General features: G+C 38.4%; 2 protein-coding genes across 4 annotated transcripts; one reads left to right on the forward strand and one right to left on the reverse strand.

Moving 5' to 3' along the window:
- Nucleotides 1-12,655: 12,655 nt before the first annotated feature.
- LOC110746056 (F-box protein CPR1-like) lies at nucleotides 12,656-13,666 on the reverse strand. The gene has a single exon (XM_021946251.2). The coding sequence runs from the start codon at nucleotides 13,664-13,666 to the stop codon at nucleotides 12,656-12,658; it is 1,011 nt and encodes a 336-aa protein (XP_021801943.2).
- A 6,053-nt stretch (nucleotides 13,667-19,719) lies between these two features.
- LOC110746053 (wall-associated receptor kinase-like 22) lies at nucleotides 19,720-22,306 on the forward strand. Of its 3 annotated transcripts, none has more exons than XM_021946249.2 (3): nucleotides 19,720-20,560; nucleotides 20,859-20,987; nucleotides 21,105-22,306. In XM_021946249.2, the coding sequence occupies exons 1-3, from the start codon at nucleotides 19,720-19,722 to the stop codon at nucleotides 22,304-22,306; spliced, it is 2,172 nt and encodes a 723-aa protein (XP_021801941.2). The 3 variants fall into 3 exon arrangements, with proteins under 3 accessions (XP_021801941.2, XP_088103253.1, XP_088103254.1); XM_088247127.1 differs by having other exon boundaries at nucleotides 19,747-20,560; nucleotides 20,859-20,997; nucleotides 21,115-22,306; XM_088247128.1 differs by having other exon boundaries at nucleotides 19,747-20,560; nucleotides 20,859-20,991; nucleotides 21,115-22,306.
- The last annotated feature ends 4,588 nt before the right edge of the window (nucleotides 22,307-26,894 follow it).

Below are 26,894 nucleotides of genomic sequence, written 5' to 3' on the forward strand. Positions count from 1 at the left end.
TGTCTTCAACGGTGGCAAAAGATATCTGTATTTGCTTGGAAGACGACACAAATGAAAATATCTTCTTCATTAACAAATTCTGGCCTTGCATTGCATGCCTGCATGCTTGGAATTTGGAGGTCCTTTTTTTGACTCATTCAGGAAAATGGTTACCAGGTCTAATCACCACTACTGTAGTGGTGCCCAGTTAATTATTTTATAAAATTCCAAACTAATGTTGCTAGACGAAATAAGTAGAGGACAAGTATTTGTAATTAATAGGAATAACCCTATAATCGAAACATTCATATTTTAAATTGGTAGAGTGGACGATCCTGAGTCGTCTTTAAACCAACATCAAATTCTTAAATCAAATCATCAAACACAAACCTGAAATCAAATTTACCAAAACATACCAAAAGCAGTATACATATTCACAACCAAAAGCAGTATAAATGCGGTTGCTTTAATCAATTGCAAGTTTCATTAAGTAGCTTCTAGGCTATTAACTGACAACCAAGTGGGCTCTAGCTAGGCTATTAATTCACAACCAAGTTGTAAGACCCGTGTGTTGGGGAAGTAAGAACGGTGAGCAATCCCACATCGCTCGGGGAGGGAAAGGTGAAGTGCTTTAAATGTGTGTGGGCACTTCTCTTCCTAGCACGAGGCCTTTTGGGAGCTCACTGGCTTCGGAGTCATGGGAACTCCGAAGTTAAGCGAGTTGGGGGCTAGAGCAATCCCAGGATGGGTGACCCACTGAGAAGTTGCTCGTGAGTTCCCAGAAATAAAACCGTGAGGGCAGAGAGGGGGGCCCAAAGTAGACAATATCGTGCTAGGGGAGTTGGGTCGTGACAAATGGTATTAGAGCTGGACCCCGACCGGAAGTGTGCTAGCGAGGACGCTGGGCCCCAAGGGGGGTGGATTGAAAGGCCTGTGTCTTGGGGAAACAAGAACGGTGAGCAATCCCGCATCGCTCGGGGAGGGAAAGGTGAAGTGCTTTAAATGTGTGTGGGCACTTCTCTTCCTAGCATGAGGCCTTTTGGAAGCTCACTGGCTTCGGAGTCATGGGTACTCCGAAGTTAAGCGAGTTGGGGGCTAGAGCAATCCCAGGATGGGTGACCCATTGGGAAGTTGCTTGTGAGTTCCCAAAAACAAAACCGTGAGGGCAGAGAGGGGGCCCAAAGTGGACAATATCGTGCTAGGGGAATCAAGTCGTGACACAAGTTCGTTGCAAGTTTTCAGTTGACTTGACTTCTGATTGATAAGAAATTTTAAAATGAAGCTCTATACATATTCCATAGATACACAAAATCCCATCCATGAATTTAGATTCGAAACCTTATCTAGTGCTGCTGGACTAAATAGTTGTACTGATTGAGAAGGGTATTTTTTTTTTTTTTCCGACATTACCTAGAAACCTTCAGGAGGGACGAACAATGGAGGCTTAGCTGATTGTGGATCTTTCAGCATTTCATTTGGAGATAATTCTGAAATTGATACTTAGGTGACGAGGGGTAAATTTAACTAAACAAACAAGACACAACAACTCAACAATCAAGAGGACACACAGAGCATGCCACAAAGGACCTGCAGCCCTAGAAGATTACTAGTGACAACCTAGGCACTCAGAAGGACCCATCAATCTAGGCATCCCCTGTGCTAGCAACAACTATGGTGAAAGTGTGTGAAGTCATCATTATCAAGTAAATAGCAAACAGCAGATATAGATGACTAGTCAACCACCAAGAACACAAACCCAGAAAAATTTACAGATATGCAAAACAGATTTTGTTTACCCAGAAACCCACCATTGGGAAAAACTGGGAGTCATCAACCGACTAGGCAATCCACTAAGTAGAAAAAGATTCTTACAAAGGAATACAAGCAAGCTCAAGCAAAACCTAGATCTATTTAGGAAGATGAGCTTTACCTCCTTTGTGCAATCTTCTTCTCCAACTTAGCAAAGCTTGAAGCTTAGTTCTTCATGGCAATGGCAGCTCCTTCTCCAGCTCGATCATCCCATGGCACTAGCTTGCAAGCTCCAACTCAAACCGAAAACAAACTTTGGATTCAAGGGAGAATGACCAATTTCTTCAAGAAACCATACTCTTGAAGAAATCAGTCTTGAATCTGACCTAGATCTATGTGAGAGAACGATTTAAATAGCTAGATGCATATTCATATTTCAAAAGCAGTTTTTCAAAAAGAAATCAATTAGAAAAACTCATAGATGAAATATGTGGTTCACTCTTTAGGAAGAAGAAGAGAAAGATGGCAAGCCAATCTTTCCAAAACTTCCACACTAAAGAGACGGCTTCCAAAATGAGGAATTCACTTGCCTTTACAGACAAAAGAATCCCTTAGGTCAGACTGACATATGGCAACAGAGAGAGAAAAGAGAATAGGACAAAACAGATGGTTAACCAGCTGGAAATCCTACAGAGCAAGGATGACTAGTCATCATTTATGAAAACAGTTTTAATGCATGATATGCAATGCATGATTTACCTTTGTCAAATTGCTTGAACCTCCATAGGATAGATGAGAGTTAAGAACACTTAGAGATGCTATTCTTAATCTAACCTTGAGCTTGATAAATACATATAAAAGTCCTATTACAAAATTGTCAAGGGAAGCCAAAAGAATTAATCAAAAGTCCTTTTTGGCTTTCCTTGACAACACACTCTCTCATGAACACTCAACCCAAAACCAAACCTAAGAAGATGATTAAATGAAGTACCTGCAAAAACAGTAACCAAACTTCCAGCACAGGACAAGCATATTATATCTCAGAATTTTAAATTTTAAGCAATATGCAATATGTGCAATAAGGGGGTTGAGAGTGTTCTCCCCCTTGGTGATAAGGAAAGAGCAAAAAGGCAAGGAAATAAAACAGCAAATAGAGGAAATAAACATAGGGCAGAAAATCTGATTTGAACACAAAGCATAGATTGATTACAAATCACATTACTGCTGTTCAAAACAAGACAACAACAACTCCCCCTAACAAGATGCACAGACTATCCATAACAGAAACAAAGAAAAGAACCACAATGTAATTACAAACAAAGACTTCCAATCTGCCCAAAATAGACTCCCCTCCAAGATCACATGATCCCCACAATGTGATAACAAATTAAACCATCCAAACTGTCCAAAAAGACTCCCCCTATCTAGGATACAACCTAATCAAACCTCTAGCTAAAAGACTAGAGAATCAGCAGACTCATCAGATTCAGTAGAAGCGTCAGAGTCCTCAGCCTGGCAGCAAGCTCAGCTCTGAGAGAGGCATTTGCGGAATCGGATGAGACAGAGGTGAGAAAGGAGCTTGAAACCTTCTGGCTAAGGGTAAGGGAGGCCTTGCCAAACGGAGCAATGGGAGGAGTCCACTGATCAAAGTCAAGAAAGGACACCTTATGACGCTCACATATAAGCTGGATAAGACATGGGAAGACAAGAGTTCCCTTGTGTTTCGTACCATGACCTATAGTTTTGCCAAGAATAGCATGATAAAGAATATCCCCAAAGGGAATTTTATCATGATTCACCATAGATATCATGAGTTGACAGGCAGCTAAGGTGGGATTCGAATTGTTTCCAGTAGGGAGAACATTATGCCTAATAAAATCCCAAAGGAACTTGTAGAAAGGGGACATATACGACTTAATAGGAAGGCCCTTAGAGGTCAGAGGCATAGACTGATCAGGATAAGCCATGGCTTTAAACAATTCAATAGTATACTCAGAAGAAACAGCAGCAAATTTTTCAGAACTAAAACCAGGGAAAGACCGAAAACCTAAAAACCGATTGATTACAGACGATTTCAGAATAATAGGCACAGACCTAACAACAACCTGAAAGTTGGACCCTTTGGGATCAGCAGGAAAATTAGACTAAAATTCCCTAACTACAGAGGAGTTAAACTTACCAGAGAGAGCATTGAGTGAGTGAAGATGATAATGCTCAAAAATCTGAGTGGCAGATTCTTGAGCAGCCAAGGGGAGAGCTTCAAACTGGTAAGACCTCTCAGGCACGAATTTCCTCTTAGAGACAACATCTTCAAAGAAGGAGGCAGCCTCAGGGGACAAAAATGGAGAGGATTCCTCAACAGGAGTGGTGGAAGAAGAACGGGTCCTAGGAACCCTAGGAACAGAAGGAATGAATCCACTCTGTTAGTGGATTTTGATTTGGAGCGACGCTTGTAAGAGAGGAGGGGTTTCGAAGAAGACATGGTACGCTAGAAGAGAAGTACGAAAACAGAGATTGAAAACAAAAAAAATTGAAAACCCAAAGGAAAAAGGGCAGAGAAGAAGGCGACAGGGAAGAAGGCAACAGATGAAAGAGGCGTGAACCCAAAAAGGTTGGATTCTGAGAATAGGGGCTGAAAAAGACTAACTGACAGAAAAAGAAGAAGAAGAAGAAGAAGACTTGAGTACTCAACAGGGATTCGTTTCTGATTTTAGCGGCTGAAAGAGAAACTGAAAAGGAAGTGCAAGAAACGAGAGGGAAAAAGACCTAAAAAGGAAAAGACAAAAACTGACCCAAATGAAAAAAGAACCGCTCAAAAACAAAAACAAGGAACAAAGAAGAAACCGCTGAAAACAAAAAAAAATAACCGCTAAAAACGAAAGGGTCGTACCGGGTAGGAAAAAAAAATTAAAAACTGATGACTGGTCAACCACAAGGATGATGACTAGTCAACCAATGCAATATCAGGAAAAGCGTCCAACCCAACACAACCAGATGACTAGGCAACCAGAAGCACAGATGACTAGTCAACGAAAGCAATATCATGACAAGCACCATATTTAGAATCGACCCTGTGAAAGACATGTTTTTGGTCAAAAAACACAAGCATGAACTAGCAAATAACTCAGGTGATCAAAGATGCATCAGCAAAATATCCTAGGCCAAGTCTTCAAGCACATGAGTGAGAACAAAATAGAAGAAACATAAAAATCATAAGCAAGGAACATAAGCAAACAGCTCTGAGAGAGAGAGAATGAAATGCAGCTAATGCTCAGAGACAGGGCACATTTTGGAATAGGGGGTTCAGAGCTAAGGGACACACAAGATGATATCATATCTCTCTTGGAGAGACAAGTATACAATGAAAAGTTAAGACATGATCAGAGTAGGCTCAAAAGGCAAGTAACATCACTCTCTAATGAAAAAATATTGTAAGATTTATTTTGATTCACTTGCACATCCCAGACATAAGTGCTTGAAAGGCCCAATTTTACGGCTCTTTGCTCTAGATGCTTCAAACATAACACCTTATACCTTCCTAGAGCCGTGACTACATTTGTAAGATCCCACTTTGACCAACGGAGAGGGGGTTGATGTGCCTTATATGTACATGCCCGCATCAATCTAGCACGAGGCCTTTTGGGAGCTCACTGGCTTCGGAGTCGTAGGAACTCCGAAGTTAAGTGAGTTGGGGGCCAGAGCAATCCCAGGATAGGTGACCCACTGGGAAGTTGGTAGTGAGCTCCCATAAACAAAACCGTGAGGGCCAGAGAGGGGGGGCCCAAAGCGGACAATATCGTGCTACGGCGGAGTCGATCCGGGACGTGACAATTTGGTATCAGAGCCACTCTACCGTGTGGTGCAAGTGTGCCGACGAGGACGTTGGGCCCTTAAGGGGGGTGGATTGTAAGATCCCACTTTGACCAACGGAAAGGAGGTTGATGTGCCTTATATGTATATGCCCGCATCAATCTAGCACGAGGCCTTTTGGGAGCTCACTGGCTTCAGAGTCGTAGGAACTCCGAAGTTAAGCGAGTTGGGGGCCAGAGCAATCCCAGGATGGTGACCCACTGGGAAGTTGGTAGTGAGCTTCCAGAAACAAAACCGTGAGGGCCATAGAGGGGGGGCCCAAATCGGACAATATCGTGCTATGGCGGAGTCGATCCGGGACGTGACAACATTGGTCACACTTCCCCCTTTTTTTTTTAAATTTATTTTTATGTGAAATTTCTGAATAGATTGGCTAAGAGAGTGAGACAAGCTAAGAGACAATAACAATGATAGGCCAAAAGATAATCATAGACACTCGGCTCACCAAGAGGATAAGATAGCACAAGGTAAGTGTCAACTAAAAGCTCTAAACAAGAAAAAGGGGTTGTGCACAAATCTGGAAAGCACAAGAAGCAGTCAAACTTCACACTATCAGAGAGGAGAGATATGAAACCATGACATATTCATTAAAACACATGTTGTTTGGTAAATTGAAATGTGCTGAAGACAAGGAAACAGACATGCTAATCAATCAATTGAGCAAAGGCCAATGGACTGTCGGAGTGTGACATGTTTCTGAAAGTCCAAGGCCTTGGTGACTATATCTGCAAGTTGTTTCTCAGAAGGAACAAACTCTAAGGTTAAAATTTTGTCTTCCATAAGCTCTCTAATAAAATGATGCCTTATGTCTATATGCTTTTTTCTAGAGTGTTGAACAGGATTTTTAGAGATATCTATGGCACTCATGTTGTCACAATAGATTAGAAAGCATGATTGAGCAAGACCATAGTCATCCAACATTTGTCTCATCCAAAGAAGTTGAGTGCAGCAACTCCCAGCTGCAACATACTCTGCTTCAACAATGGATAGGGAGACAGAGTTCTGTTTTTTGCTATGCCAAGCAACAAGGTTGTTGCCTACATAAAAGACCCCTCCGGAAGTGCTCTTCCTATCATCACTACAACCTGCCCAATCGGCATCACTATACCCAACAAGATTGACACAAGTGTCATAGGTATACCACAACCCAAACTCAACAGTCCCACTCACATATTTTATGATTCTCTTAACAGCAAACAAGTGAGACTCTTTTGGATCACTCTGAAATCTAGCACACACACCAACACTATAAGAAATGTCTGGTCTACTAGTAGTCAAGTAGAGAAGACTTCCTATCATGCTTCTATAGAGAGTTTGATTCACATTTTTACTAAGCAAGTCCTTATGAATTTTAGCACTAGTGCTCATTGGAGTTCTTGCAGATTTTGCACCCTCCAAACCAAATTTTTTCACAAGATTTTTTGCATATTTAGATTGAGAAACAAAGATCCCATCATGGCTTTGTTTGATTTGAAGACCTAAGAAGTAGTTAAGCTCACCCACAAGACTCATTTCAAATTCACTAGTCATGACATGAATAAACTCTGGAACATGCAAATCTGAGGTAGACCCAACCACAATATCATCAACATACACTTGAGCAATCAAGACATCCTTTTTAAATCTTTTGACAAACAAGGTTTTGTCAACCGACCCCCTAACATATCCATTTCCTAGAAGATGAGAGGATAACCTCTCATACCATGCTCTAGGAGCTTGTTTCAAACCATAGAGTGCCTTTTTTAAACGAAACACATCATTTGGATGATGTGGATCTTCAAAACCCTTTGGTTTCTCAACATAGACCTCTTCATTTAAAATACCATTCAAAAAAGCAGTTTTGACATCCATTTGATAAAGTTTGAATTTCAAGTGACAAGCAATGGCAAGAAGTAATCTAACAGATTCTAATCTTGCAACAGGGGCAAAAGTTTCATCAAAATCAATGCCTTCCATTTGAGTGTATCCTTGAGCAACCAATCTAGCCTTGTTTCTTACCACACTACCTTGTTCATCAGTTTTATTTTTGAAAATCCACTTAGTGCCTATGACATTTGTGTTAACTGGTCTAGGAACAAGGTACCAAACATCATTTCTCACAAATTGATTTAATTCTTCCTGCATTGCAAGAAATCATTCACCATGATGCAAGGCCTCTTTCACATTTTTAGGCTCTTCCTTTGAGACATAACACACATGGCTAATCTCTTGAGCTAGTTGTTTCTTAGTTCTCACTCCTTCATTAAGAGGGCCAATAATGACACTCTCAGTTTGAGTGAGAGGACTATGATCAGCATGGGAGTTGTCAGCCTGGACAGATGAGATGGAACTAGAAGTTGAAGGGGTTGACAGGGCAATGGGGACAGAACTTCCAAAAGTTGACAGGTCAACCACAAGATCCAGACCTGGAGGGTCATGCTCAAGAGGAGGAGGAAGAAGACCATCCTCATCTAAAGCCATCTCTGTAGAGGCAGCAAAATCATCAATATTGACATTTATGGATTCAATAATGGTTCTTGTTTTACAATTGTACACTCTATAGGCTTGGCTGGAAGTGGAATACCCTAGAAATATTCCCTTATCACACTTAGAATCAAACTTAGCAAGATGCTCCCTATCTCTCAAAATATAACATGTGCTACCAAAGACTCTAAAGTATGACGCATTAGGCTTCTTTCCTTTCCAAATCTCATAGGGAGTTTGTTTGGTACCAGACCTCAAAAACACCCTGTTTGAGATGTAACAAGCTGTATTGACAGCTTCAGCCCAAAAATGTTTAGCAAGATTTTTGCTATTTAGCATCACCCTAGCCATCTCGACAAGAACCCTATTCTTTCTCTCCACAACACCATTTTGCTGAGGTGTAATAGGGGCAGAGAACTCATGTTTAATTCCCATCTCTTCACAAAATTTAAGAAACTGAGAATTCTCAAATTCAGTTCCATGATCTGTTCTAATTCTAACAAGTGGCAGATGACTAGTCATTTTCTCTTTTTACAAAAGATGACAAACAGACTTAAACCTTTGAAAGGTTTCAGATTTCTCACGTAAGAATGAGACCCAAGTGAACCTAGCGAAATCATCAACCATGACCAGAATATATTTCTTTCCACCAAGGGACAAGGTTTGGATAGGACCAACAAGGTCCATATGAACAAGTTCAAGACTTACATGTGTTTGAATGTGTTTGACCTTTTTGTGTGACACTCTAACTTGCTTACCCATTTGACATCCTTCACAAACATGCTGATCAGATTTGTCAAGCTTTGGTAGACCACTCACTAACTCTCTCTTGGACAATTTATGCAAGTCTCTAAAATTCACACATGTCCAAGTCTTTGATGCCACAAGACACTTGTTTCATTCACAACCTTGTTGCAAACTACTTCTTTTGCATCATTGACACCATCAATGCAATAACAATTGTCCCTAGACCTTGACACACTCACAATCTCATTGCCACCTTTTCCAATGATTTTGCAGCCATGCTTGGAGTATCTAACTTCTACTATTCCATCATCACACAGCTGACTTACACTAATGAGATTGGATGTGAGACCCTCAACAAATCTAACATTCTTAAGCTCGGGTAAACCAGGGATACAAACAGTACCTTTCCCCCCAACTTGAGACTTGTGACCTCCACCAAAAGTCACAGTGCCTCCATCAAAAGGGCTGAGAGATGAGAAAACACTCCTATCACCAGACATGTGTTTGGAACAACCACTATCAAAGTACCAAGAATTGATGTTTGAAGCAGCAAAAGCATTTAGCACAACAAGACATTTAGCATGACCTTTTGTAATCCAAGTAGACCTAGGAACAATGGGTGAACTTATTTTAAGGGAGACAAGTTTGGCAATCTTAGTGACTTCATTTAGCAAATGATCAACTTGATCTTGCAAAGATCTGGGATTCCTTTTAGATTTTGAAGACAGTTTTCTGGTCTTATCCTTTTTGTACATATGACAGACTGGTCTAATATGACCAGTCAACCCGCACCTGTGACAAGTTGGAACAAACTTAGGTTTTTTGACTACCTGCTGAACATCAAGAGGTGCAATGGCTGGAGTTTTTGACTTGACAAACTTAGTGGTAGAGCTGGAAGACTTAGAATCAAAATGATTAAATCCAAGACCGCCTTTGTCCCCATGAAGTTTTCCCATATTCAACATTTTGTCAATTTTTGTGGCACCAATGGTCATAGATATAACCTTACTTTTGGCTTCATTCAATTCACCTAGGAGTTGTTTGTTTGAGTTCTGGAACCCAATGTTACTCTCCTTGAGCACATTAACTTGATTTTCAAGATTACTCCTAATTGACACAAGTGCAACAATTTCTTTTTCTAGAGACTCAAATTTGTCACTCAACTCCTTTTTGGTTTCTTTTAAGATGAGAAGGTCATGTTGAAGTTCTTGGTTATTGGCCTCAAGTTTGAGACTCTCTTCTTTCAAGGAAAAAGTCTCTTTGAACAAGCAATCATATTTTCTTCCTAATGACTCGTATGATAGGTCATCAGACTCAAAATCAGAATCATCAGACACAGGTTGCACAGAGGCAATGAAGGCAACTTGTTGGTCTTCATCATCAGAGGAAGATGAATCCTCTTGAGACACTTCACTTTCACTCTCACTCCAGCTCACTTTCATGGCCTTGTCCTTTCCTTTGGAGTATTTTTTCTAATTGTTTGCACAGTCAGCAGCATAGTGACCAATGCCTCCACATGTGAAGCACTTGACAGATTTTCTAAAGTCTTTAGTGAAAGGTTTGACATCCTTGTTCCTCTCATTAGACCGATCAGTTGATGGTCTAAACTATCTCTCACTACCAGAGCTACCATCTCTAGCAAACTTTCCCTTATCCTTAAGAATTCTCCTAAATTTTTTGACAAACAAGGCCATTTCATCCTCAAAATCTGAGGATTTTTCACCACCTTTCAGAGAGGAAACATGCACTCCATGAAGTGCAACACTTTTTGATTCTTTAGTGTCATTTTCTTCCATATTCAACTCCATCTCATAGGTTTTTAATTTTCCTACAAGCTTGCCAAGCTTAATTTCATTTAAGTTTTGGACCTCCATGATTGCAGTTTTCTTTGCTCTAAATCTAGATGGTAGAACACGAAGAATTTTCTGAACAACAAGAAGCTCTTGAATAGGTTGACAAAGACTCATGGCTTCATTTGTGATCATTTCCACTCTCCCATAGAACTCAGAAATAGACTCAGTTTCAGACATCCTAAGTTCTTCAAATTGTGCAAGCACCATATGAAGTTTTAGGGTTCTAACTTGGTCATCCCCTTCATGAACCACCCTTAGTTTATCCCAAGCCCGTTTAGCATTAGGGATGTGTTGTATATGTGCAAACTGTGTGCTGGACAAGGCTGTAACTAAGGCATTTCTGGCCTTCTTGTTTGCATATGCAGCAAACACCTCTGCTTCAGTCCATTCAGACCTAGGCTTGGGCACAACTTCACCCTCAATAGTCTTGACCGGAGCAATCCACTCTTATGTGAGATACACACTTGCATACTCATCAAGAGCATCAAGAAATATCTCAAATTTTTCTCTCCATGCAGCATAGTTATTTCCATCAAAATAAGGTGGAGAGTTGCAAGATCCAGCAACTCGATCCCTTTCCATAGTGAGTACACCTAAACACCAAAACAAATCCTAGGATCTCTCTATTTGTGTTAAGATCTAAAGCTCTGATACCAATTTAAATTGATACTTAGGTGACGAGGGGTAAATTTAACTAAACAAACAAGACACAACAACTCAACAATCAAGAGGACACACAGAGCATGCCACAAAGTACCTGTAGCCCTAGAAGATTACTAGTGACAACCTAAGCACTCAAAAGGACCCATCAATCTAGGCATCCCCTGTGCTAGCAACAACTATGGTGAAAGTGTGTGAAGTCATCATTATCAAGTAAACAGCAAACAACAGATATAGATGACTAGTCAACCACCAAGAACACAAACCCAGAAAAATTTACAGATATGCAAAACAGATTTTGTTTAACCAGAAACCCACCATTGGGAAAAACTGGGAGTCATCAACCGACTAGGCAATCCACTAAGTAGAAAAAGATTCTTACAAAGGAATACAAGCAAGCTCAAGCAAAACCTAGATCTATTTAGGAAGATGAGCTTTACCTCCTTTGTGCAATCTTCTTCTCCAACTTAGCAAAGCTTGAAGCTTAGTTCTTCATGGCAATGGCAGCTCCTTCCCCAGCTCGATCATCCCATGACACTAGCTTGCAAGCTCCAACTCAAACCGAAACCAAACTTTGGATTCAAGGAAGAATGACCAATTTCTTCAAGAAACCATACTCTTGAAGAAATCAGTCTTGAATCTGACCTAGATCTATATGAGAGAACGATTTAAATAGCTAGATGCAGATTCATATTTCAAAAGCAGGTTTTCAAAAAGAAATCAATTAGAAAAACTCATAGATGAAATATGTGGTTCACTCTTTAGGAAGAAGAAGAGAAAGATGGCAAGCCAATCTTTCCAAAACTTCCACACTAAAGAGACGGCTTCCAAAATGAGGAATTCACTTGCCTTTACAGACAAAAGAATCCCTTAGGTCAGACTGACATATGGCAGTAGAGAGAGAAAAGAGAATAGGACAAAACAGATGGTTAACCAGCTGGAAATCCTACAGAGCAAGGATGACTAGTCATCATTTATGAAAACAGTTTTAATGCATGATATGCAATGCATGATTTACCTTTGTCAAATTGCTTGAACCTCCATAGGATAGATGAGAGTTAAGAACACTTAGAGATGCTATTCTTAATCTAACCTTGAGCTTGATAAATACATATAAAAGTCCTATTACAAAATTGTCAAGGGAAGCCAAAAGAATTAATCAAAATTCATACATTAACAAATTCTAATTATTTTGGGAAAAAATTCATTAGAAGCCAAAAATTGCATTCTTGTGGGTATTTATTGGATTTCTGTACATAAATAATAAAGTAATGATGTAAGATGTAAGATATATGAATGAACAACAATATATCATAACGTTTACACATATAGTTTTAATCCATGAGTAAGACTAAACTTTCAACGTAAGTAGCCACATAATAGGCATCATAGTAATTTTTCACCAACCTAATTCCAGTTTGAGTGAGCTGCTTGGACTCAAGATTATACATAGCCAGATTAGATCCTTTACTATCTTGTTCATGAAGCTCGAGAAGAAGTTCATTTTTCATTCTAAATCCCAATGGGGTAAGACTCATTCTGGGAAAACCAACAGTGACCAACTTTTTAAAATACTTTTCTTGGAGAATCCATATGTTAATATGCTCCTCTTGCCCATCCTTGTTGAGTCGCAACAAGCAAATTGATTCTTTGTACTCCTCAACAGATTTAATCCCACCGGCAATACCCTCCGGTAGCTGGATTTCTTGAAATACCTCGTTCCCGGCGTCTAAAGACACAAGATAATCCTTTTGTTTTGACATAGTCCAATATGCTACTCCATTACACATTCCATATCCACAAACCCACTTCATGCTCTTTATCAAAGGAGGAATTACATCAACCGTCTTCCAATACTTTGTGCTTAAACTATAAATCTCCACTGCAGAGAGAAGCTCCTCTACATCAATTGATACCTTCCTTACCACCTTGTAATCATTCACACCCAGGTGGAACCCGAACGCAAGAGTCATGCCATATCCGAATAAAGGCCGCCACGACATGCTGCTCCCTGGAAGGAGCTGCCATGACAAGCTGGTCCTTGGTAGGGTCACACGTTTCTTAAGTGATGGGTTATATATCCATATAGGATTGTTCATGTTCAATTTTTCATATGACAGACAAAGCAAGCCATTGCTGGAACCGTAGATCTCGAAAGGTTTTCGGCTTCGATGTTGAACAATAACGCACACCTCAAATGTTTCATTGGAGAGAAGAGAGTAGCCAGTGTCTCCTGTGCCTCCATTGTTGTGGAGGGCCACTAGAAAAGTATGAGCATGATTGTTGAGATTCCTATTAAGATGTTCAGCAATAAAGCTCAAGCGTCCGATCATATATTTCTCCATGACTTGCATACAGTCATAAACCGAATGAGGGACTTTACGGGTAGTCTTAGTAGGATGTCGATCAAGACTACGTCAGGGATGTACATGGAATTCTTCCGTCTCGTGGATACCATCCTGAATAAGAGTGTAAAGAAATAAGTTAGAAGACAAAGTCATCAAGAAGGAAACAAAGCCATGTCATTGCTACCAAAACTTAAACCATTTCATGGACTCAAATAAGAATTTTAGTTTCACTTCACAAGGAAAAGAAATCCAATGAGTCACTTTTTTATTAACGTAAACATGAATGAATTTTCCGGCAAGAGGAGAATTCATGTTTTTCAAATATTAATAAGATGTAGATCAGCTTATGCTTGAAATTTCAAAAATCCAGTTTCAAGATCTTATACCAAAACACACATGATTTTGTCATAAGTGTTTAGTTAGTAAATATAACCAACAAACACATATATAAGCAGCAAAATGAGGGCAAACTTAGAGTGGATATACTTGTCTGCATTTTGTAATTTGTATTATATTTGGAGCAAAGAGGGAAGAAAAATAATTGTTTCCTTGCAGAGTGGCTCACTGAAGAGCAAAACCAAAGAAGAAACCTAAAATCTGTAGAAATAAATAGGTACCTGAGAAGCTTGACTATGTTGTCGGAGAGAAGTGATGGAAGAACTTTTATATTTTATTTTGATTAATCAATACTATCGCCCATGAGATCTGAAGTCAAAATCTCCTTTCAACAAAGAGGTGAAAAACTTCAACAATGCGGCGAAAGAAATAGGAGAGGGAGAAAAAATTAACACACCGCCGTTGGATGAGATCCAAGGGTTAAGGTGTCAGGTGCGTCCGTTTCTTTTCCTTCTGTTTTTTTTATTTTATAAAAGCGATATTCTATTTTAATCTAATCTAAACTAGGGAAGAGGGATTCGAACTCGGTCGCAGAGTGGGAGCACATCTGCTTTCCTTTAGTTTTTTTGTTGTTGAAAAATGACACATTCTGTCTACATTTTGGTTGATTTTTTTGTTGTGAATTAAAATGACTAACTCACTGCCCTTAAAGATCTTGTTGTTGATGGACTTTAGACAAAGAACTCAATGATGGATGAGTCTTACACACACACACAGAAATTAACCAAGCACAAATGACACAAGTGTTTATAGAGGTTCAACAAATTGCCTACATCCTCTTTGGTGATCACCTTGAGAAATTTCACTAATGAAGATAGGTTACAACTTTGGTTTACAAAGGAAACCCCCTTAGAACACTACCCTCACAATCTGTTTCTCTCACACCCTTGCTCAACACCTTGATACACTTAGAGAACTCTCTTGCTCTCCCCTTGGTTTTTCTGAACAAAGCTCTCACAAGAAAACTCTGACAAGTTTCCAGCTTTTGCCACTACATTTGTTCAACATTCTTTCTCCCTTGTGTTATCTTACTTCATCCCATTACCTACACAAGCCAATGGACAAGAGATAGGATATCTGATTGTCCTCCACGTTCTTTCCTTTTAGTCACCACTTAGACTAAGGGTCAGATTAGGTAGGTAATACAATCCCACTCAGCCACCTCCATTAAACCAGAAAATGGAGAGGAGATTAATCAAAATAGGATAACCAATTAGCCATGAGTGCTCTCCCAACTATCCAGCAGGTAGTCAACCCTCTTTTACCTCAGAAGTGATCCATTAAGCACCTGCAAACTCGTGGAAAGCGATAGCCATTGAAAAGACAGTTGAAAATACGTAAGCAAAGCATCACAGCACGACTGGAGCGACCGGTCGTCAGGAATGGGCGACCGGTCGCCAGAATTTTTCCCTCCATACTTTGAATCTGCTTCTAAGCGACCGGTCGCAAATGTCCAGCGACCGGTCGCTCGTGTGCCTGCGACCGGTCGCAAAGAACTAGCGACCGGTCGCTCTTCAGTTTTGCTTCCAGACTTCGAATCTGCTTCAAAACGACCGGTCGCAAATGTCCAGCGACCGGTCGCTTTTAGGCAGATTCAAAATCATCCTTTGAGCGCCAAAAAAAACTTTGTATCCTTTTAGGTGAGCCATTTTTCCAACATTTTTTGTATCAGTTGTATATATGTAATTTCAATTTTATCAGTCATGTTCATATAATAAACTTTTTGTTGCAATCAAGTACAAACTTACTATTTGATCACTTACGGGTCAAAACAATCACTTCTAACTACACTGACAAGTTCATCATACTTTTTTCTTTCATCTCCTTGAAACTTTCTGTAGGAAGGAGGATGGGTTTTTCTTACACATGCACTGCCAAGGTGTCATGGGGGTACCTGAGGCACTTGGTCTGCAAGTCAAGCCCTAGTTCGACCCCCTTCCGTCTTGTAGTTTAGACTATCGCTTGTACTAAAAAAAATTCCCTAACTTGCATTCTCAAGTTTTTATTTAATGCATTCTTTCCTTCACCTCTCTCATTCCTCACTCCTTCCCTACCTCTTTCCTTCTTACTACATTCCTCATACATTCCCCATTAGTTCCCCTTTTATCTTTAGCTAAAAGTGAAAAAAAAAAATCAAGGGATTTGTAGCTTAAGTGGTTAAGAGGAGTTATACATGCACCGAGATCCTACGTTCAATACCGCTTGTATAAGAGAAAATAAAAAATAAAAAACTAAACGTGTTAGTAAACGGGCTTTCTTGAGCATCCACAACTTCTATAAACACATCAAAATTCGTAAAAATAATGACCATAAATTTCGCTTTTACAAAAGTGATACAAATGTTTTTTCTCAATAACGCCCCGGATATGATAACATTGTCAAAAGAGTATACAAGCACAAATAAAATATATAAATGAATGTTTTTCTCAAGTAGCCAACAAATTAAAGTAAAGAAAAGCATGCCAAGAAAAAGAAGGTGGAATTGGACAAGGAGTTCCTCATTCATTATCAAATGACTGCATGTCCAGAATGCCAATGGTCTTTATCGACGAAGGAATTACACCAAATGCTCCAACAAGTGTCAGTATTCCTATTTAAACACAACTCCTTACTGTTTTCTAAGAGAGTTGTAGATTTTATGTTTGCTGGTCGTCTCATACAGTTTACAAGGAAGGACTTTTGTTTCATTACTAGCCCAAGCTTTAGTGAAACCCCTCAAACGCAGAGTTGTAGGTTTTATCTTCGCGACCGGTCATTTGTACATTTTATTGGATACGTACACATTGTTTTTTTGTTTTTGACACACTTGCTTTACATAAATTCTCGGATGCATATGCTCACCAAATTTGAGTCCCAAATGATGTGGCATGTGCCATGTCATACATATTTAATTAATCAAATCTAACTTGAATTATGATTTCATTTGTTTACTTTAGGAATAAAATTCAAAATTTTAAAACTTAATTAAGAAAAAATCCTTCCCACCAAGTTTGCTGCTCTTTCTTCTCCTTCTTCTCTCCTCATGTTTTCTATTTTTATTTTTCTTAGAAAGTATAGCACAATTGTAGAAAAGTATCACCTACAATTTTCTTAGGATGCTTCTGATTTTTGCAGTGATTTGCTGATTGTCTACTAAAGAGAGTCATTTTGGGCTTCGGAGTAGAAAATGGGCAACTATTTGGATTCATCAGCGTGTGACTTGGTGGTGGTGAGCAACAAACATTGTGGAAGGATACAACAGCAAATTGATGGTTTAGGGCTAGCAATTTTTATTTTTTTGGAACTAATTCTCTTCCTAAAATAAATAAAATCAAAATCCAAGTTGGAATTGGTTAATAAAATATATATGACATGACACATGCCACATCATTTGGGGCTCAAATTTGGTGCACAAATTTGGTGTCCCTAGCATTATTGTTTAATTATCTATTCTCTATAAACATAATAAAAATCATGACAAGAAAATACTACATCTTCAGCATGAGAAATTTTATTTTTTTTAAAAAAAATCATATATATTTAACTAGAAAGTGGTAACTATAATTTAAAGCAAAAAGTCACTTTTGGCCCCTGTGATTTATCATTTTTACCACTAAGGTCCCTTTGGTTTCAATTTGGTTATTTTTGTCCTAGTAGTTTCAATTTGAAGCAATTCAAGGACAATTCTTAATTTCTGTCAAAATTTTAAACTTCCATTACTGTGGAGGGGAATTCGGTCCACAAATTATTAAAAAATTCATTCCTTAAAAAAAAAAATACAAATATAAATTTTTGAAAAATTAGTTTTCAAATTAAAATAATTAATTTTAACAATACATAGTGGTTTTATTTTTATTTTAAGGCGAATTCTTTGAAAATTTAAATTTAAATTTTTTATTTTTAAAATGAATGAACTTTTTAATAAGAGTTTTTCTATTTAAACCTCACACTTTTCTTTGTTCACCCCAATACTTAATTCATTAAGCTTTTAAGTTTTATTATTGAGTAAAAAGACAAAAAAGGTCATCCAACTTAATACTTAACCCTAATAGATATATACACCCCACACACCTCACCACTCTTCATATTAAGTTTTAGAAAAACACAAACTCCTCTACACCCTATTAGAGTAGTCAAGAGCGAGATAGTGGGGGGTGTGGGGTTGATGAGTTTTTTTTAATTTTTTTTTTCCAGTTGGGTGTGTATTTAGGGGTAGTTTGGGAAGATAGTGGGTGCTCTTAGAAATTGAGTAAATTTGAATTAGAAGTTTGGGTGAACTTAAAATATGGGGTGAACAAAGAGAAGTGCGGGTTTTAAATAGAAAAACTATTTTAATAATCTGTGTACCAAATTGCCTCTCCACAAGTAACGGAACTTAAATTTTTTTGACAGAAATTGAGGATTGTCCTTGAATGACTTCAAATAAAAACCACAGGGACAAAAATGAGCAAATTGAAACCATAAGGACCTTAGTAAAAGTGATAAACCATAGTAATAATTTTGATGACGTTGAGTATGGTTTAGGGACTTCGGGTATGCGAGCCGAACTCATGAAATGGCTGATGCTACTTGGGGGGACCTTATTTCTTCGTCAACAAAGTTGGCTATGGATCAGGTGTACAACCACTATTATCTTTCAAATCGCAGTAAACATATATATATCTTATTCATACTACATAAGGCCCTTCTCCAATAAATAAATTGAGAGTGTTCATTACTCAAAATGTTCAAAGTGCTTCTCCAATATATAAATTGAGAATGTTGATTTTACTAAAAATGTTCAAAGCACTACCTCATGTGGCCTGAAAAAAGTGATGGCGGGTATGATTACCAATACACTTCGGAACAAAGTATGTGGTGCTTCTTTTTCCCTCTTCAAATAATTTAACTAAAGGTTGGTGTTATAGCACTCACCGTCATAACAATGCAATCCCACTGGCTTGACTATATGGAAAGTCTCTGGCTTCACCATCGACCTGTATCATCTCATCCTCTCCTTCCTTCTTCCTTTCTTTATTGTACGAGTGATATTGGGAGAGGGAGGAATCGAACCTAGAACCTTAGGTGCAGAGTAATAAGCCCCTTGTCATATTGTCTCATCTTTATACTAAATACATGCAATGGGAAAATGTATAGAGTGGATCTTGTTATATATTAATTGGTCCAATTTGGCTGCTTCCACACAAGTGAAATGATAACAATAGTCCTCACTTAAAAACCAAACTATTTCCTTCCTGCACTACATCAACATGTGTATTTGGAAATTGGACAGCGGAACTGTGGAAGAGCTTTCCTCATTAACTGTACCTTTGGAGGCGGACAAATATTTTTTTGGATTAATCTATACGTTTGCACAATTTCAAATTCTTGTGAGACTAGCACCTGATGCAATGCGGTCTTCTAGACTTAATTACCTTGTTGAAGATAGAAAAAAGATAAAAAAAATTACTTGAAGGATGTGTACAATAGTAAAATGATCAAAGGAAAGTTTGAAAAAATGTAATCTTGAGTGGACTTGACTTGTAAAAGTCATCAAATCAATATTGGCATTAAATACTGCCCTGAAGAAGGTAAAAAATAACTACCTCTGCATCTTTCCTGCTTTTAATTTCTTTTTTGCTTTCAATTTGTAGTGTTTTATCGTCAAGAAGATAGAGAATCGAGAGTGATAACTAATGAGAGGAAGAAGTAGCTGCAGAACAATGGACATTGTCCAAATTACTCTATTCTTGTGGTATATGACTGCAGTAGCATCGGAAGCACCATTGGGAAAGCCTAATTGTTCATCGCAATGCGGATCAGTCACTCAAATCCCATATCCTTTTGGAATTGAAGCTGGCTGCTACCTTGATGACTGGTTCCAAATAATATGTGACAACTCAGCCAGCCCACCGAAAGCTTTCTTGAACGTTACTCGTTTGGAGGTGCTGGAAATTTCTGTTGAAGGCACACTAAAGGTGGCAAGCCCTATTACCTTCTCCAATTGCAGTAACAAGCCAGCAGGGCGCCAGACGGCAAACTTGGAAGGAAGCCCCTTTCTGTTCTCCCGGAAAAACAAATTCACTTCAATGAGCTGTGGAGGAATTGCATTGATGACATCCTTGCACGGTTCCACAATTGGTGGCTGCTTGTCCATATGTGATTCTTATAGTACTAGCGTTCTTCAAACGAAAAGCTGCAGCGGGATGAATTGCTGCCAGACCACCCTTCCTTCATGTCTCAGTTCCTTCAATACTAGTTTTGGAGCAGTATTAAATGCTGACGGTCAAAAGGCATGCAAGTATGCGTTCCTTGTAGACAATGATTGGTTTACATCAAATTCAACAAATATTTCCGCCATTGGTGAAATGGACTACGTTCCTGTAGTGCTGGAATGGTACGTAGTTAATTATACGAAGTTTGATATATATGGAACAAATAATTGGAGAGATGATAACAGCACGGATTGCAGCAGCGGCCAATGTTTCTGCTCAAAGGGCTACCATGGAAACCCTTATCTTCTTCATGGATGCCAAGGTAAACCTCTATCTACCATTATCCAAACTGTACGCAAATCCATGAATGTCATTGATCATACCTTTGATATAATTTAATTTTTTATTTTTTATTATACTGATTTCTTAATACTTTCGCCACTTTTAGTATATATACAAGAATATTAATGTCTTCAAGCACAATTTGCATGGCAACCCTTTGCATGGCGAAATGATGAGTTGAATTGTATAAAATTAACTTATAATTCATTATTATTATTATTATATTTTTCATACCATCTATTGAAACCTTTACTTTCCATTTGTCAAATAAATATCAGACATCAATGAATGTGAGGATCCAGACCACCCCAATAGATGTGGTTCTGGCATTTGTATAAATTATCCTGGGAAGTTTTTCTGTCAATTGCCTGATCAGCGATCATCACGGGCTAATCTAGCCATTATAGGTATGTCCCTGCACTAATCCTTTGATTATTGATGACTTAATTAAAAAAAATAAAATTATGAAACAACATCTTCTTGACAAAGTTATGTATGGTTTCTTGTTTTATTGAGCTATACAGTTCCCAGCAGTGTTCTTGGACTGTTGTTTCTAATGATTGGCTCATGGTGGTCGCACAAAGGCATAAAGAAAAGGAAAAATATTAAACGGAAAGAGAAGTTCTTTAAACAAAATGGTGGTTTAATGTTGGAGCAACAATTATCTTCTGGTGAACTCAATGTTGAGAAGGTTAAGTTGTTCAATTGCAAGGAGCTAGAGAAAGCCACGGACCATTTTAATGCAGACAGAGTTATTGGTCAGGGAGGCCAAGGTACAGTTTATAAAGGAATGTTGGCGGATGGAAGAATAGTTGCTGTCAAGAAGTCTAAAATAGTTGAGGGAGGTCAAGTTGGACAGTTCATTAATGAAATTGTCATTCTCTCACAAATCTGTCATAGGAATGTGGTTAAGCTTTTGGGTTGCTGTTTGGAGACCGAAGTTCCCCTTTTGGTTTATGAATTCATACTCAACGGAACACTTTTTGAATATATTCATCACAAGAATGAGGATTTCCCTCTAACATGGGAAATGAGATTGCGAATTTCAATCGAAGTTGCCGGAGCACTTTCCTACTTACATTCAGCAGCTGCCTTTCCAATTTACCACCGGGACGTCAAGTCTTCTAACATACTCTTGGATGAAAAATACAGAGCCAAAGTAGCAGACTTTGGGACTTCAAGATCAATTTCCATTGACCAAACGCACCTTACAACACTCGTACGTGGAACATTTGGTTATCTGGACCCAGAATACTTCCAATCTTGCCAATTTACAGAGAAGAGTGATGTTTATAGTTTTGGAGTCGTCCTTGCTGAGCTCTTGACTGGACAAAAACCAGTTTCATTCATGAGGCCACAAGAAAGTAGAAGCCTAGCATCTTATTTCCTTATGTCCATGGAGGAAAATAGTTTGTTTGATATTGTTGATGCTCAAGTTATGAAGGATGGTGAAAAAGACCAGATTGTGGCCGTTGCTAATCTTGCAAAAGCATGCTTGAATTTGAATGGAAGAAACCGTCCTACTATGAAAGAAGTGGCAGTAGAATTGGAGGGAATTCAATTGTCAATTAAAGCTTCTGATGCGCAACAAAATTTTGCAGAGGTAGAATATGATCGAAGCCAAATAACCGACCCGTGGTATATTGCTTCTCTTTCATCAACCGGGTCTTGTATGGATAGTGGCACGAGCTGTTCTTTGGATGTACAACCACCAATGTCTTTCTAGTCATAGTGAAGAAAATATTTCTTGTAATATTTTATGGTTTTGGACTTGGAATCCAGTGTTGGCGTGAATCACTGAATCACAATAGGAATTATATATAATTGCTTTTATTATAATTGATTGTAATTATAGGAATACCGGTTTGACCGGGATTGTATTGATTTCCTTTTTCCTTGTTGTAATTACTTCCTGGATAGGCTTGTATTTTGTATCACCATAAATACATCCTTGTGAGAAGAATAGAAATATACACCAGTAAAAAAAAACACTTGCGCGACCAACTTTTGCGTGACGAAACAGAATTCGTCGCTCAAAGTCTTACGCGACTAAATTTTGTGCAACAAAACACACATCGTCGCACAAAGTCATTTTGCACGACAAACCTTTGCACAACGACAAAACATCGTCACTCAAAGTTACTTTGCGCGACGAAAATAAACTTCGTTGCACAAAGTCTTTACAAAAATAAAAAAAATAAAAAAATTTATTTTTTAAAATCTTTGCATGACTTTGCGCGACGAAACACTAAACTTCATTGCACAAAGTATTTAGCGACCAAGTTAGATTCGTCACGCAAAGTCTTTACAAAAATAAATCAAATAAACAAATTATTTTTTAAAATCTTTGCATGACTTTGCGCGACGAAACACTAAACTTTGTTGCACAAAGTCTTTAGCGACCAAGTGTGTTTCGTCACGCAAAGTCTTTACAAAAATAAATATAAAAAAAAAATTATTTTTAAAAATCTTTGCATGACTTTGCTCGACGAAAGACTACACTTCGTTGCACAAAGTATTTAGCGACCAAGTTAGATTTGTCGCACAAAGTCTTTACAAAATTAAATAAAATAAAAAATTTATTTTTTAAAATCTTTGCATGATGTAATCCAAATATTTCGTCGCCTAAACCAATTTATTATTATTTTATTTATTTTGTATGCATAACACATAAGAAATTAAACGGTATATATATTTATTAAGTAGGTTTAAATTTATTATTTTAGTTCGGAAAGGATTTTTGTTAGAAAAATATAATATTGTAGTTCGGATTGGGTTTTTGTTAGAAAATATATATTTTAAATTGACGATCGAATTAGTTCATTGTATTCATATGGGGTCAAGGAGTGTAGCTGTAAAAAATCATCAAAATCGAAATTGAAATAACCGTTTGTAGGGGCATTTTCTTCCGGCAGCAAGTGGGCTGGGCTGATGAAATTGTCCCCTTTGTCTGAGTTCGAAAATTAAGCCCCAAAATGCTTCAAAAGGGCAGCAAGGCCTTAGGAAGTATTTTGGTTACCTTCACCAACTAAAATGACAGCAACTTACAGATAATTTCTTCATGCTTACAGATAAACTTTTGGGCTTGGCATGAAGGCATGTGGCATGGGAGCAAAATTATCAGGGGTTTAGCACTTTAGGAGAGAGAGAGAGAGAGAGAGAGAGAGAGAGAGAGAGAGAGAGAGAGAGAGAGAGAGAGCTGTGGGTTCCTATGAAGGTCAGAGGTTCTAATGGAAGGGAAGAAAGGTTCTAAGGAGGATTGGTGGAGAGTTTTGGGTGATTTTTGTAGCTTCCGGCAGCTTGACAGTGACTCTGTCAAAGCTTCTGTCAATCTGCCAAAACAGGGGAAATAAGGGAAAATGGGCAAGGATAGCACGAAAATGGCTGAGTTTGCAAGTGAGAGAGAAAGCTTGCTCTCTGAAGGTTGTGGGTTGTGTTGTGTTGGGTAGAAGGGGCCCTATTTATAGTTGCTGGGGTTTGTTCTTCTCCAAGAAACCTTAATGGTTTCTTCCCAATCTAGCTAAGCTTTCCTCTTCCTTTCTTCTCCTCTTTCTTGACTTACTTCATGGTGGCAAAGTCAGCTCTGCCCAATCCCACAAAATCAGAGATTTTTGGGAGCTCCAGGCTTCTTCCGGCGGCTACTTCAGAGGGGAGCTTCCATTTTCACTCATTTTCTTTCTCTTCTTTCCTCCTCTTTTCATAGCCAAATCTGATGACGGAAAGGAAATGGGAGCGCCTGCTGGTCTAAGAGATAGCATCCTCTCCTATATGCCAATACCCCTTGGTTTCTTTGGATGCTTGCACTTGGAATTCGTTCTCCCAGCAGCCCCTTGTTGGAAGTTCAAAACATTTTTTCGAAGTTCATTTGAATATTAAACATGCATTTAATCAAATTAATCGCAACGGAAGTCTATAGTGGTTGTTTAAATTCAAAAACAAAACTTCTTCCAAGTATCTTAAGCCATGAACATTGATATGTTTTTCATAAATGGAAAATTCAAGAGAAATGATAAGATCTAATTACCCTTGAAGCAATTATATGAACCAATTTGTGTTTGGTCTTCTCTTGATGATTTCCTCTTTGTTGATCTCCTCTTTGATCTTTGATCTTTGCTCCTTGATCTTTCTCCTCCATGTGAGCCACAAAAGTATATGGCCTCTAAGTCTCCACACCAATTGGACCTTGAGATGAGAAGAAGTATCTTGAGAATACATGGATGCTAGTGCAAGATTCTCAAGATTGGTTTCAATCTAAACCACTTTGAAAGATGAAAGTGTTTCACTCTTGAAAACTCTCTTTTATCTCTCTTTGATCTCCCAAACCTATTTGGTTGATGTTGGATTGTGTTTGTGTGTTAATTAGCTTATGGAAACAATTCTCATACACATTCACTTAAGCATTTTCGGCCAAACCCCATTGGGCTTCCAAAATTGGGCCTTATGACACTTAAACCATAATATTTAGTTGTCTTAAGCCCTTGGGCTTGATACCCAACCATTTGGGCTTTCCGTTAACTATTACTTTGGCCCAAATACGTTTTTACACGTAGTAAATTAATCATCCACATCAAATCAATCAAATTGATTTCCTCATTCTCATTTGTATTACTCAAAGTTAACCATTTAAGGTGTGCGATCCATTAGGTTCTAATTAGCAAGGCAGTGGGAAAATATTAGAACTCTTTCTAACCAACTGGAATTAAAACCCCTTTTTAATTTTTCCTTTATTTGGATTGATCACAATCAATCCTAGGACTTCCACAAGCCAAGAGTGACATCTAGCAATATATCAAGGCTACCCAAGCTAACCAGAATAGATGAAGAACCTATTCAGTTGGAATTGCAATGCAATACGGTCCTTCTCTTATACAATGTTTCAAATCATATTATTAGGGTACGGATTGATTATGTCAAACCCCTAATATGATTTATAACCTCATGTGATTCAAAAGAACATGATTAAGAACAACTTTCTAAATCAAGCTCAAAATACTTTGGCCAAAGATTTACTGAATCACATCTTGAAACATTCTCCTTCTTTATCGAAAGTAGAGATTCCTTATTGTACATTCACATGCCCCTATGATGAATTAAGAGATCCCAACAACACTTAAGACAAATCTTTTACGGCTTGCCTTTAAGAGCTATCAAAGATCAATAACGCATCACAGGACAACCATGATGCCTCAAGTCTAAGGACTAATTTGCATTATTGCAACTATGAGTTCTCGTTTGACATATAGATAAATACTCCATACGAGAACTACGGTTGATCGCGTTCAGTGTACTCATTCACTAATGAGCACCCACATACTTGTATTAGTGTCAACTACACAAATGGTTTGAGACTAACCATCCTCCTAATTGAGCATACATAATATGTGCTAATCTTGACGGTTTATCAATGCCCATTTGATAACCTATGATTAGGAACATTTTGGGATACTATAGTTAGAGATTAAAGGTCTCCGAATCTAATCTTCTTTAGATTACTTTATCTCTTATTTAACATACCCTGGACATTTGTTTCTTCAGACGATGTAAAAGATAACAAATAAGTTTGCCCTTTATATATCGTATATGAAATGTATTCTAAGGAGATTACATCAAATGTATTGGCTCTTAGGGCACATTTCTAACACCCCTCACATGTGAGTCTTTGGCCTTTCATGGCTTTCTGCTTCAGCCAAGTGTTGAAGGCCTTGGATTCTTTTAATTCAAGTGGTATGGGCCTTTTAATATATAGAAAACCAAGCCATTTAATAAGTGGGCTAAATTCACCAAATATTTGGGCTTTTATGGGCTATCTAAAGTAATGAATTATTTTGGTTAGGCTACTCTAGTTGGAGCAATGGTCTATTCCCTCTCTTGTGCTTACCCACATTTGGGCCTAAGAAATGGGCTTGAGTCTCGAGTCCCCCAAGCGACCCAAGACTTCCATTTCTCGGCCCATCAATGAGCCCCATGACAATTCGTTACCATCCATACCACAATCCCACTCAAGTAAGCCCCGGGCATTTGAGTGGCTTAGGCCCACTTAAGCTTGTTGTGGGATAATAATTTCCCGCTTGGCATGCTTTTTAAGTATGACGCTTGATAGGATAATTGACACGAATTTGCAGTGCTAAATGCATCCTTATAATTTTAATCTCAGCTTCTATCGTTATAGATTTCTATTTGGCGTGGAATGTAGGATATGGCTTGTGCATGGCAGACTTCTGTGTACTTCAAATTGAGTCTTTTTCCAATAATATATCGTCTTGGGCCGGGAATTTATTCGAGCCCAACCATCGATTTTTTGGACCTCAACACCG

This window comes from Prunus avium, chromosome 1, assembly GCF_965620075.1.
Source record: "Prunus avium chromosome 1, drPruAviu1.hap1.1, whole genome shotgun sequence".
In the NCBI taxonomy this organism is placed as follows: Eukaryota; Viridiplantae; Streptophyta; class Magnoliopsida; order Rosales; family Rosaceae; genus Prunus; species Prunus avium.

What these genes read in the sequence shown, in the direction of transcription:
- LOC110746056 (XM_021946251.2), bottom strand. Translation starts at nt 13,666, where the DNA reads ATGGAGAAATATATGATCGGACGCTTGAGCTTTATTGCTGAACATCTT.
- LOC110746053 (XM_021946249.2), top strand. Translation starts at nt 19,720, where the DNA reads ATGAGAGGAAGAAGTAGCTGCAGAACAATGGACATTGTCCAAATTACT. An exon ending in TCTTCTTCATGGATGCCAAG is followed by an intron (nt 20,561 to 20,858) that starts GTAAACCTCTAT and finishes AATAAATATCAG; the next exon opens with ACATCAATGAATGTGAGGAT. An exon ending in GGCTAATCTAGCCATTATAG is followed by an intron (nt 20,988 to 21,104) that starts GTATGTCCCTGC and finishes TGAGCTATACAG; the next exon opens with TTCCCAGCAGTGTTCTTGGA.